This window comes from Danio rerio, chromosome 4, assembly GCF_052040795.2.
Source record: "Danio rerio strain M-AB ecotype USA chromosome 4, GRCz13ab, whole genome shotgun sequence".
Taxonomy (NCBI): domain Eukaryota; kingdom Metazoa; phylum Chordata; class Actinopteri; order Cypriniformes; family Danionidae; genus Danio; species Danio rerio.
Genome location: NC_141024.2, coordinates 45,645,717 through 45,659,606, shown reverse-complemented (window position 1 = coordinate 45,659,606; position 13,890 = coordinate 45,645,717). Strand labels below are relative to the sequence as shown.

The window sequence follows — 13,890 nt, the reverse complement described above, 5'->3', positions numbered from 1 at the left end:
AAAATAAATCAATTTTTCCAACTAATATATATATATATATATATATATATATATATATATATATATATATATATATATATTTATTTATTTATATATATATAGGCAAGTTTATTTATATAGCACATTTCATACACAGTGGCAATTCAAAGTGGTTTACATAAACAGAAATAAAAAGGACAAGTTTAGGACATAAAATGCAGACAATAAAAATGATTAAAAACAGATAAAAACAATTTAAAATGTGTTAAAATAGGTTATAAAAGAATGAAAAAGAAAACGAAAAACACAATAGTGCAATCTGTCGGACGTAGCACAGTGCTCATTCAGTAAAGGCACAGCTAAACAGATGTGTTTTCAGTCTTGATTTGAATGTGCCTAATGTTGGAGCACATCTGATCATTTCTGGAAGCTGATTCCAGCAGCGGGGGGCATAGTGGCTGAAAGCTGATTCACCCTACTTTGACTGAACCCTGGAACTTCTAGTTTATATGATCCTAATGATCTGAGTGATCTGTTGGGTTTGTATTCAGGGAGCATATCTGTAATGTATTGAGGTCCTAGGCCATTTAGTGATTTATAGACCAGTAACAATACTTTAAAATCTATTCTGAATGTAACTGGCAGCCAGTACAGAGACCTGAGGACCGGTGTGATGTGCTCTGATTTCCTGCTTCTGGTCAGAATTCTGGCAGCAGCGTTCTGGATGAGCTGTAACTGTCTGTCTTTTTGGGAAGACCAGTGAGGAGACCATTACAGTAATCCACATTGCTGCTGATAAAAGCATGAACAAGTTTCTCTAAGTCTTCACTGGAAACAAAGCATCTAATTCTTGCAATATTTTTGAGATGATAGTATGCTGATTTACTAACTGCTTTGACATGACTATTGAAACTCAGATCTGACTCCAGAGTCACACCAAGATTCTTGACCTTATTTTTTGTTGTTTGACCCTTAAAGCCAAGGTACACATTCACCTTGAGAACCTCATCTCTGTTCCCAAACACAATCATTTCAGTTTTCTCTTTGTTTAACTGAAGAAAGTTTTGGCACATCCAATTGTTAATTTCATCAATGCATTGGCAGAGGGTGCCAATGGGGCTGTAGTCATTAGGCAGTAAGGCTAGGTAGATCTGAGATCTGATCAAGAGTGTGTCCACGATTGTGTGTGGGTCCTTGAACATGCTGAGTCAGATCAAAAGTGTTAAAAACAGTCATCAGTTCTTTTACAGCATTGATTTCTGGATTATATATTAAAATATATTATATATTAAAATCCCCAGCAATACTAAAATAATCAAATTCAGAGGTTACTATTGATAACAGCTCTGTAAAATCCTCAATAAAAGCTGGAGAATATTTTGGAGGTCTGTAGATAATGATCAGTAAGATGCGTGGAGCAACTTTTAGTGCTATACTCAGATATTCAAAGGACAAATAGTCACCAAATGACACTTGTTTACATTCATAGACATCTTTAAACAGGGCAGCGATGCCTCCACCTCTCCTATTAGCTCTGCAAACACTCAAAAAGTCAAAGTTTAAAGGAGCTGCTTCATTCAGAACTGCTGCGCCAAGTTTCATTTAAAAGCATAAAATCAAGGCAATTTGTGTTGATAAAATCATTGACTAAAAGAGACTTATTGTTGAGTGATCTGATGTTTAAAAGCGCTAACTTAACAGTTTTAGCTGTTTTTTCTATAGTAGTCTCAGATCTACATTTAATAGACACCAGATTTGATTGATTTGCTATACGGCCTGATGAAGTCTTTGGTTTTCTGTCACTTAACACAACACATATCTGCTTAGAGAAAGCTACAGACACACTGGGTTCCTGCTTGTTCTGAAAACATTTGATAAAGAAACTGTTATCTAACAGGTCCCCGACACACATCACAGAGAGCTCTTGTGTTCACCAGCTGAAGATGGGGCATTGTTGTTGGGGCCCTGGCAGTGTGATCGGAGGGCTCTTCCAGGTGGGCTCATAGGTGGTTGTGGAGCAGGTCGCTTTTTGGTTGGTAACTGGGTGCTTGCGGCAATGGAGTGTGAAAGTTTAGTTCCAGCATACACCAGTTCCTCCATCTTTTTTGAAAAACCCAAGAGTGGTGAACATTGTGACAATGAGAACGTGTCCGGTGACAGAGGCTGTGCATCTGGAGATTCTGTCTGCAGAAATATGTTTTCCTGAGGATCATTTTTGAGTGACGAGACTTGATGCTGTTCTGATGCGTCACAGTCTGCCTGTGTTGAGCAGAGGGCAACTGATAGTGTCTCTATCAACATTGGGTGTTTTGGCTGCATGGCATTATCACTGTCCTTGGGTGATTCGTCTGCCACAAGTCCACTCAGGAGCTGATTTGAGGTCCTGTTGTCATCCAGACATTTGCTAGGTGTGTGTGTACAATTAAGTTCAGTGGCATACACAGCTGATGGATGATTGAGGGAGAAAAAAATATTGTCCTTTAGCACCTTTGCACCAAGTTTGTTTGGATGAAGGCCGTCTGATGTAAACAGCTGTCTTTGGTTCCAGAAAAGATTGAAGTTGTCGATGAAATTCAGTCCTTTCTTGTTACATGTTTTCTGTAGCCATACATTTAGACCAAGAAGCCGTGAAAACATATTTGTCCCTCTTGCAGGGAGTGGTCCACTTATGAACGGCTGAACCTTCAATCTTTCAGCTGTTTCCAAGAGCTCACAGAAATCTTTCTTGAGCAGTTCTGACTGTTCCTTCCGAATATCATTTTTCCCCACATGGATGATAATCCGTTTTGCAGTCTTGTGCTTTTTCAGAATTTCCTCAAGTTCTTTGTTTACATCAGAAACTGTTGCATGAGGAAAGCAGTATGTCATTGTAGATCTGCTCCTGAAATTCTTGATTATTGAATCTCCTATGACTAGTGTTCTTATCTCTGTTGCGATCGGAGCAGAATGCCGCTGTCTAGTCGGTCTTGAGCCTCTGTTCCATGCAGAATTAGTTGCTGAATCATGCGATCTCTGTCTGACTGCATTTGGGGATTCTTCACCCATATTACTCAAAACTTCATATCTGTTCTGAAGCTGTATTTGAGTCCGAGCTGTATTTGGGGTAGAAGACGCTAATGCGGCAGCGTATGATCTGACCCCACGAGTACCCTTTGGTCTCGCACCTTGTTTATGCCAATGCTCATTTTCAACAGTTCTTTTCTGTTTTTCTGTGCTCAAAACAGTAGCAGGAACAGATTTATGGGACTCACCGGCTGTGTGCTGAGAGAATCCACAATGAAGCTGAAGTTCTGGTCGCAAGCAACTTCGTTTCAAGAACTGCAATCTTTTGTAGAAGTTTGTGGCAGTTTGTACAGCAGTGAGAATCTGAATTAATCCGATTCAGAGGCATTTTCACAGCCGTGTCTTCCCGTCTCCGGAATGTAAGCAGCTGGTAGCGGGAGGATTGTTTAGACGAAATTTCCCTCTTGTTAGTAAAGCTATATTCCAGAAAGTTTGTAGAATCGATGCTGATCTTCAAGCCGTGTTGTTTGAGCACTGTGCTGATAGGCTCAAGTTAAAATTAGGGTATAAGATATAAAAGCAAGAGTGCGAAGAGCGGAGCAGTGGGCAAAGACGTCCGAACAGTAGCAAAGCAGGAAGTAGCAGGAAGAACACAGGCACATACACACTCACACACACACTCACACACACAGATACACAATCTCTCTCTCTGACACACAGACACACAAAAAACACACACTTTCTCTAACACACACAGACACACACACACACAAACAAAACACACACTGTTTCACACACACACACAAACTCTCTTTCTCTCTATTACACACACACAACAGTGAACAAATGCACACACACGTACACAGCAGTGAACATACACACACACACACACACACACACACACACACACACACACACACACACACACACACACACTGCTGCTGACTGCTCCTGCAGATGATTCTGGGTAAATCTCTCGTCAGTCTTCACTTCAGTTTCACTGATGATCCAAAATTAACCCAAAACCCAGGGCAGAGCGGCTCAGTGAATGTGGTCTGGACTGAGTGGATGAGGCTCATTGTGTCTCTATAGATGTTGTAGAAGATCAGAGTTCCTGCACTGTGATCCACAAACACTCCTATTCTCCTGCTGAGCAGAACTACTGGGAGATCAGTTTGTGTGTTATTGTGACTGAATATGAAACTGGAGGAATCACAGAACAAACTCCAGGACTGAGCATTATATCCAAACTCACACTCATCACCTCCTCCCTTCCTCCTGATGCTCTTATATGACACTGATATACACACACTATAATCTCCACTCCAGTCAATCTCCCAGTAACAGCGTCCACACACACTCTCTCTGCACAACACCTGAGGATGAACATCAAATCTGTCTGGATGATCAGGATGCGGCTGATTCTCGCTCACACTCTTCACCTCTCTGTTCTCCTCAGACAGAATGAGTTGAGTGTGTGCTGTGTTTGGATCCAGAGTGAGGAAACAGACATCTGAACACAAGAACACACACATTTATAACCACAGCTGTGTGTGTGTGTGTGTGTGTGTGTGTGTGTGTATTCCTACATTTGCGTGGTCCTTCTGTAATCCTCGTGTGTCCTCCATGATCCAGACTGTAAACACACACAGATGGAGAGAATAAGCTGTTTAGTTTCCCCCTCAGCTAATAAGCTAAAGCTAGCACTGAGCCGCTCAGCTACACGCTCCAAACTCTTGAGCTAAAACACACAACACTTGTTGGTTGAGCCGGGATGCACAATGAATGTAACACAGTGCGTTCTTTTCCTCTGCTGTTGGTGAAGCGAGCGCAGATACTGCTCATGTTGATGGAGACACCCTGCTGCAACATTCATTTATTACAGTGATCACACTTAGCTTTGCCATCGTTCTTCAGCACATGCAGCCTTTGAGCACATGTTGCAGTCCATCTCTAAACTATGTTCAGATTATTAAAGCTGCTCGCCAGCGCCCAAGTTCCTGACAGATTAGCAAGTGAAAAATACACATGTGTGCACAGAGAAGAGGAATCCAGATGTTGATTTTAGAACAAGAGTCTGAACATTAATCCAAGTGTCTGATTCCAGAATCTGAATCCATCTTCAATCCCCAACCCTATTCCTGACCTGATATTGTAGGATTCTTCAGCAGAAATGGAGGAAGAAGTTTCTCTGCTCAGCTCAAATGCTGAAACTGTACAGTGTGTCCCGCTTAATGTCACTGTAACTGAGCCAATACACTCTAACATTTACAGAGGAGATTCATTTCACACTCAATGATTTGCTCTTCATAGACATGACTGGAATACTCTACAAGCTGTATCTTCTGTCTGTCCTCACCCCATAACCCTCACAGAAAACTGAAGCTGATCACAAAAAAACTTTCTAGTGTCTTTTTAAAGCCATTTAGTGTAAAAGCACAAGGCCAGTGCTGCTCCACATACTTGAGTTTGTCCAGTGTGTAGTTTGGATCCTCCAGTTGTTCAGAGAGCAGCTCGACTCCTGAATCTCCTGGATGATTGTAGCTCAGATCCAGCTCTCTCAGGTGTGAGGGGTTTGAAGTCAGAGCTGAAGACAGAAAACCACAGCCTTCCTCTGTCACCATACAGCCAGACAATCTACAAACACAGCAATAGTCCACATCACACAGTTGGACAATCACACATCTCTTTGTGTTGTGAAGATGCTGACTGCTGTTTCTGCTCATGTCAACAGCAGTGATGAACACACACATCCTGATCAGCTCTCCTTATTGATCGAGCCCTCACATCAGCAAACACACTCACACTCAACAAGGACTCAACATTATCTGTAGAAGTGTACAGAGCAAAGATATTGTTCATAATACACCACATCAAGCTGTAAAGTCTGCTGTGAGGAGGAAGAAGACACACTTGAGTTCAGAAGATCATCTTAAAGTCATTTATAAAACACAACAGAAAATGAGCTGATTTCATCATTTATATTGTGATTCTGTTGTGGACTAAAACAAAATGAGCTCAGACAAACACAAACCCGCTCTCTTCATGTGTTCATCACCTGACCCACAGTCACATTTCCCTGTCTGTCAGACACAAGCCTTGATCAATAAGAGACTAAGCTGAAGGAAAATGAATGACTGATCTTCAATCTGCTTCAACACACACACATTTGTATAGATATGAATAAATTACAGCCCTGCAGATGTTTAGTTTCTTCTTCTGCCAATCCACTAAAGGGGCTCTACATCTGGTATCACCTGTTCACACTGCTGTTCAGGGCCGGAGTGGGACTCTTTTTCAGCCCTGGAGTTTCAAGCCTTAGACCGGCCCACCTTAGTTCACCACTGACTATATTAAAATACATTTTAATTACGTCATTTCTAATTCAGTTTCTAATTACACTATCACGTCTTTTTTTTTTTTTTTGAGAAAACAGCTGTTTTAGAACTTCAAATGTTCAACAACCCTTACAGTATTATATGTCTTAACAATAAAAATGAAAAAAAAAAATGTTGCTCAGACAAGGACCGAACCCAGGATGGTGGCATAATAACCTAACGTCTTAACCACTGTACCACAACAGCTGTACATAGTAAAGTGACTTATCTAGTTATATCATCATTAACCTGTAGGCTGCATCTTGTTCACGAAGTTACGAGAAAATAGATAAAAGAGCAGAGCTGCGGTAAATTAATGAATAAGAAGACTGTGTTCAAGTAAATAAATACATTTTTTTTTAAAAAGTGTGACTGCTGAGAGCAACAGATTCTAGAGTTAGGGACACCGGCCCTCGCGGCCAAAAAACGGACCGGCCCACCGAGAATTCTCCCGGTCCTCCCGATTAGCCAATCCGGGCCTGCTGCTGTTAAAGCAGGTAAAGACACGTTTACACCTGTATTCTGAAAGCAGTGTTAGCGCTGCACTTTACCAAGGGTTATGAAGCGCTGCTATGGAGTGGTGTTAGCATCGTATTTGTAATGTCAATACCGCATTTTGGTTAGGGATGCAATGATTAACCGGTTTCACTATTAAACATGCTTTAAATCATCATGGTTTATAAATCATAAAGACTTCTCAACATAGTTTTTCTGCACGGATCAAAACTGCTGCAACTAAACACAGTTATGCCCACTGTGCCGCGCTTTACACTTATAACCACACACACTGGATTACTATGACTGTGGGTATATAGGGCAAGTTCAGGCAAGTTCGTTATTTCCAATGTAGAGACCTTTTTTGACTGCAGAAAATGCAAACGGCTAAAGTTTGAGGAAGACGCAATGAAAAGTCCACAGGTTTGCAAACCCACCTAAAGCTACAAACAATGGCGCGGATGAGAGCGATGATGAGGTGAATGTTGATCCGCCAGCCGAGAGAGTGTTTTCAGAGAGAGTGCTGAAAGACTCAGAGTGTCTCAGCTGATTAATGGCCTGAATCTCGATGTTCAGCACAAATGTCTGCTAAATGTAAAATCTAACACTCGACACGTCATCGCCAAAGAAGCTCGCCTTTACTAAGTTTACACTGAAACTGTGGCTCATGACGAAGAACTGTACGGTTTTGAGCCGGTGGTCATCGTGAGAATCCTGCTCTGCCTGCTCATATATTGGCTCGGCTGACTCGCCTGCTTTATTCCACAAACACAGGAAAATGTAAATCAGCGCATAACGAGACTGAGCATTTACAATGACACAAAACATTTAAAGAGCGACAGAAGAAAGACGTTTCTTACTTTCTTTTATTTTCCTATTTAGTTACTGATAACTGCTGTGCAGCTTTCAGCATTGAACTGAATGATTTATTATAATGTTTGTTTTCTAGCAGAAACATTATTTTTTAAAATTGACATATAAAAACAATAGTGCAAAAATATTTCTTACTGCAATGTTTTAATTGTTTGATGCAAACTTTTTTTTATATATAAAATAACAGTGGTAAACAGCAGTAAACAGACTAATTATAGCAGATAACTCACATTCAAGCACATTAAAGGCAGCCTGATAATGAGGAATGTTATTCATTGTTAGTGTTATTGTCATTATTAATGTTTTATAATTGTTAGACATTCATTTTGGATTTACTGCCCAAATATCAATAAGTCATTATGATTTTTATAATTAGATAAATATTTCTGGTTTGTGTTAGTTCTGATTGAGGATGTTTTCAAATACAAAATTCCGGCGCTCCTACATTTATTCTGGTGCTCCTACATTTATTCTGGCCCTCCTGCATTTAATCTGGCGCTTCTACATTTATTCTGGCGCTTCTACATTTATTCTGGCCCTCCTACATTTATTCTGCTGCTTCTACATTTATTCTGGCGCTTCTACAATTATTCTGGCGCTCCTACATTTATTCTGACTCTTCTACATTTATTCTGGAGCTCCTACATTTATTCTAATGCTCCTACATGTATTCTGGCGCTCCTACATTTATTCTGGCGCTTCTACATTTATTCTGGCGCTTCTAGATTTATTCTGGAGCTCCTACATTTATTCTGGCGCTTCTACATTTATTCTGGAGCTCCTACATTTATTCTAGCGCTCCTACATTTATTCTGGCGCTTCTACATTTATTCTGGAGCTCCTACATTTATTCTAGCGCTCCTACATTTATTCTGGCGCTTCTACATTTATTCTGGAGCTCCTACATTTATTCTGGCGCTTCTACATTTATTCTGGAGCTCCTACATTTATTCTAGCGCTCCCACATTTATTCTAGCGCTTCTACATTTATTCTGGCGCTTCTACATTTATTCTGGAGCTCCTACATTTATTCTGGCGCTCCTACATTTATTCTAGCGCTCCTACATTTATTCTGGCGCTTCTACATTTATTCTGGCGCTTCTACATTTATTCTGGAGCTCCTGCATTTTGTCACGGTTGCAGGTTTGTGCGCTTCTCCGGAGTGTATGTTTGATCACATGGGTTTGTTTTGTTTTGGATGTCCATGTGGATTTGTTATGCTCACGTGTTATGACGACACTCAAAAAAAAACGCGTTTTTGACCCCCAGGGGGCATTTTGAATATTGTGTTCTTCCTTTTGGGCTTTCTAATGCTCCTGCGGTTTTCCAAGCACTCGTAAATGACATGTTGCGAGAAATGATAGATCAGTTTATTTATGTCTACCTGGATGACATTCAGATTTTTTCTCGTTCTCTCCAGGAACATGTGCAGCACGTCAGGCGAGTGCTTCAGCGGCTGCTAGAGAATGGGCTTTTTGTCAAGGCGGAGAAATGCGTGTTCCATGCACAGTCTGTTCCCTTTCTAGGACACATTGTGTCAGTCGAGGGAGTGCGCATGAATCCAGAGAAAGTTCAGGCTGTGGTGAATTGGCCAATCCCTGAGTCTTGTAAGGCCCTGCAGAGATTTCTGGGCTTCGCTAATTTTTACCGGCGTTTTATTCGCAATTTCAGCCAGCTCGCCGCCCCTCTGACGTCCTTAACCTCCGCCAAGACGCCCTTCAGGTGGTCGAGTGCAGCACAGGTTGCATTCACTAAACTAAAGAGCCACTTTATTTCAGCTCCCATTCTGATGACACCTGATCCCTCCCGGCAGTTTGTGGTGGAGGTTGACGCGTCAGAGGTGGGGGTGGGCGCGATCCTGTCCCAGCGCGCAGCCTCGGATGACAGAATTCATCCGTGCACGTTTTTCTCACACCGATTATCTCCCGCAAAACGAAATTACGACATTGGTAATAGGGAGTTGTTGGCTGTCAAACTTGCTTTGAAGGAGTGGCGTCATTGGTTGGAGGGTTCGGGGGTTCCCTTTATCGTTTGGACCGATCATAAGAACCTCCAATACATCAGGTCCGCCAAACGACTTAACTCTAGGCAGGCTCGGTGGGCATTATTTTTCAGACATTTTGACTTTACTATCTCATATCAACCGGGTTCTAAAAACATCAAACCCAACGCGTTATCCCGTCTTTTGATTCTTCCGAGCGCAATACGCCTCTTGAGCCCATCGTTCCCCAGAGGATTTGTATTTCTGCAGTAGCATGGGAGATCGAGAGCAGGGTCCGCACAACCCTGGATGGGGTAACGCCCCCGGTCGGATGCCCACCCAGTCGTTTGTTTGTGCCGGAGGAGATTCGGTCTGATGTCATTCGGTGAGGACATTCCTCCAAAGTGGCTTGTCATCCTGGGGTGAGTCGTACCTTATTTTTGGTTAAACAGCGATTTTGGTGGCCAGCTATGGCACGGGACATACGCGAGTTTGTTTTGGCCTGTTCTGTTTGTGCTGTTTCTAAGACTTCTAATCGCCCTCCTGCTGGACTCCTTCAGCCGCTGTCAGTGCCTTCGAGACCCTGGTCGCATATTTCGCTAGATTTCATCACCGGTCTCCCGCCATCTGGTGGCAATACGGCTGTTTTGACCATTGTGGACCGGTTCTCGAAGGCTACTCATTTCATTCCTCTGCCTAAATTACCCTCAGCCAGAGAGACAGCGGATGCTGTCATTAATCACGTCTTTCGCATTCATGGCCTCCCGACGGACGTGGTTTCTGACAGGGGACCCCAGTTTGTCTCTAAATTTTGGAGAGAATTCTGTCATTTATTGGGAGGGACTGTAAGTCTTTCTTTTGGCTTCCATCCTCAGAGTAACGGACAAACAGAGAGGGCCAATCAAGATCTCGAGCGCATGTTACGTTGTTTGGTTTCCTAAAATCCCTCCTCTTGGAGCCAGCAGCTCCCATGGGTGGAGTACGCACACAATTCATTACCAGTGTCGGCTACGGGCCTCTCTCCGTTTCAATGTAGCTTAGGATACCAGCCACCAGCTTTTCTCAGTCTGGAATCCGAAATCACGGTCCCCTCTGCCCACGCCTTTGTCCAGAGGTGCCGACGCACTTGGAGCAGAGCCAAGACATACCCTCCTTCTAGTGGGTGCGCGCACCAAGGCTAAAGCCGATCGCCACCGGTCGAAGCCTCCCGTTTACGTCGTCGGACAAAAAGTGTGGCTTTCAACTAAGAATATTCCTTTGCGTTCCGTATGTAATAAACTTGCACCTAAATTTATTGGCCCATTCACTGTCATCAAGATCATTAGTCCGGTGGCAGATGGGGAGACCGTTTATTCGGTTAAGCGCATTCTAGACTCGAGACGGAGGGGACGAGGATTTCAGTACTTGGTGGACTGGGAAGGTTATGGTGCGGAGGAGAGGAGTTGGGTCCCTGCAAAAGACATATTGGATCACTCTCTTATCGATGATTACAATCGCCAGGTAAGCTCTTCTGGGAGCACTAGGAGGTGCTCGTTGTAGAGGAGGTAATGTCACGGTTGCACATTTGTGCGCTTCTCCGGAGTGTATGTTTGATCACGTGGGTTTGTTTTGTTTTAGGCCCCGTTTACACTAAACGCGTTTTAGTTTTAAAACGGCGTTTTAGAATGAAAACGATCCGCGTCCACACTCGCGTTTTACCCTGCGTTTCTGAACTGCTCTCCGTCCACACCAAAACGCTGAAAACGCACATCACGTGACCACACAGACACTCTCGGACAAGCGCTGCAGCCCATGTACCCAGATGAGAGCTGTGCTAGTCGGACTTCTCATCAAGCATCTCCCGCTGGATCTAATCTCACTATATTTATTAAACGGGATATTTCATTCATCTTGTTGTCTTTATCTAACGACATATTCCCTGACTTTGGTCATTGGAATCTATTACTTGTTCTCAGGTGTTTTGGCTGAGCGCAAAGATAAGTTAATGATTAATGTAACCACGTAGCCTATTCTGTATATTGACTGATCGCTTGCCTTTATTTCCTATAATGTATAAACTTATTGTATGTTATACTTTTAAAATGGCCATTATCGATTATTAAAACTGATATTCAGCAAAAGAGAGGGTGTGTTTCATATTTTCACTAAAATTGAAAGGAGGCAGTTATCGGCTCCGTTTTGTTATAAATATCCACACAGTGAAGATGATGCTCATGCAGCACGACGCCTCAACATTTCTGCTGTCTGTTAAGTTGCTAATATTAAAATGAAAATAGGCAGTTCCTTAAATCATGTTTACATTTTATTGTTGAGAAAGTGAAACAACGTAGCCAGGGTGATGTGAATGATGTTATAAAGTACACGGTCCCCTTTAAAGATTTACCCGTGTCCTCGGTATAGTCTGTTGTCCATATCAAATTGACAAGAAGAGACTGCAGCCTTGATCAAACTTGCGAAGTCTGAACTTACAAGGAGAGAATGCAGGACTGAACTGTGTGTGTAGGCTACTTAATATTCAGGAAAAGCCCCAATCAGAGAGGCGAATGTCTGCAGCCCCGCCTCCGTTTTCAGATGTCTCCGTTTTCCATCATCCACACTGAGACGGAGCAGCAGCGTTTCAGAATGAAAACGGCCTCTCCAGCGTTTTCGAAACGCTCCGTTTTCAGCGCTCGAGAACTCCGGCGTAGTGTGGACGGTTGGCGTAACCGTAGCAAAACTTATGCGTTTTCAAACTAAAACGCATTAGTGTAAACGGGGTCTTAGTTGTCCATGTGGATTTGTTATGCTCACGTGTTATGACGACACTCAGTTGGTCTGATTAGTTCGCCAGCTGAGGCTCATCATGGTGCCTATATCTGGGCGACGCTTTTGTGTGTCTGTGTCAGTTTGTTACTATCACTTATGTTTGTGCTGTCTGTGCTCAGGCCCTGAGGAGTTTATCTGGATCTGGTTTCCTCGTTCTGTTCCTGCCCTGTGTTCTGTGTCCACCTAGCCTGGCACTATTTGTTTTATTGTCAGATACAAATAAACATTGTTCACTTGCATTTGGATCCTCTCTGACTCTCATTTGAAACATTACACATTTATTTTGGCGGTCCTACATGTATTCTGGCGCTCCTGCATTTATTCTGGCACTCCTACATTTATTCTGGCGCTCCTACATGTATTCTGGCGCTCCTGCATGTATTCTGGTGCTCCTACATTTATTCTGGCGCTCCTACATGTATTCTTGCGCTCCTGCATTTATTCTGGCGCTCCTACATTTATTCTGGCGCTCCTACATTTATTCTGGCACTCCTACATGTATTCTGGCGCTCCTGCATTTATTCTGGCGCTCTTACATTTATTCTGGCGGTCCTACATGTATTCTGGCGCTCCTGCATTTATTCTGGAGCTCCTGCATTTATTCTGGCGCTCCTACATTTACTCTGGCGCTCCTGCATTTATTCTGGCGCTCCTACATTTATTCTGGCACTCCTACATTTATTCTGCCGCTCCTACATTTATTCTGGCACTCCTACATTTATTCTGGAGCTCCTGCATTTATTCTGGCGCTCCTACATTTATTCTGGCGCTCCTACATTTATTCTGGCGCTCCTACATTTATTCTGGCGCTCCTGCATTTATTCTGGCGCTCCTACATTTATTCTGGCGCTCCTACATTTATTCTGGCGCTCCTGCATTTATTCTGGCGCTCCTACATTTATTCTGGCGCTCCTACATTTATTCTGGCACTTCTACATTTATTCTGGAGCTCCTGCATTTATTCTGGCGCTCCTGCATTTATTCTGGTGCTCCTAGATTTATTCTGGCGCTCCTGCATTTATTCTGGAGCTCCTACATTTATTCTGGCGCTCTTGCATTTATTCTGGCGCTCCTGTATTTATTCTGGCACTCCTACATTTATTCTGGCGCTCTTGCATTTATTCTGGCGCTCCTACATTTATTCTGGCGGTTCTGCATTTATTCTGGCGCTCTTGCATTTATTCTGCCACTCCTGCATTTAGTCTGCCACTCCTACATTTATTCTGGCGCTCCAACATTTATTCTGCCACTCCTGCATTTAGTCTGCCACTCCTACATTTATTCTGGCGCTTCTACATTTATTCTGGCGCTTCTACATTTCTTCTCGAGCTCCTACATGTATTCTGGCACTCCTGCATTTATTCTGGCACTCCTACA

General features: G+C 42.8%; 1 protein-coding gene across 1 annotated transcript; it reads right to left on the bottom strand.

Moving 5' to 3' along the window:
- Window positions 1-91: 91 nt before the first annotated feature.
- LOC148681617 (stonustoxin subunit beta-like) lies at window positions 92-4,556 on the bottom strand. Its single transcript, XM_088650805.1, has one exon. It carries the CDS (start codon window positions 4,515-4,517, stop codon window positions 3,969-3,971), a length of 549 nt encoding a protein of 182 aa, XP_088506931.1. The 5' UTR covers window positions 4,518-4,556; the 3' UTR covers window positions 92-3,968.
- Between the last annotated feature and the right edge of the window lie 9,334 nt (window positions 4,557-13,890).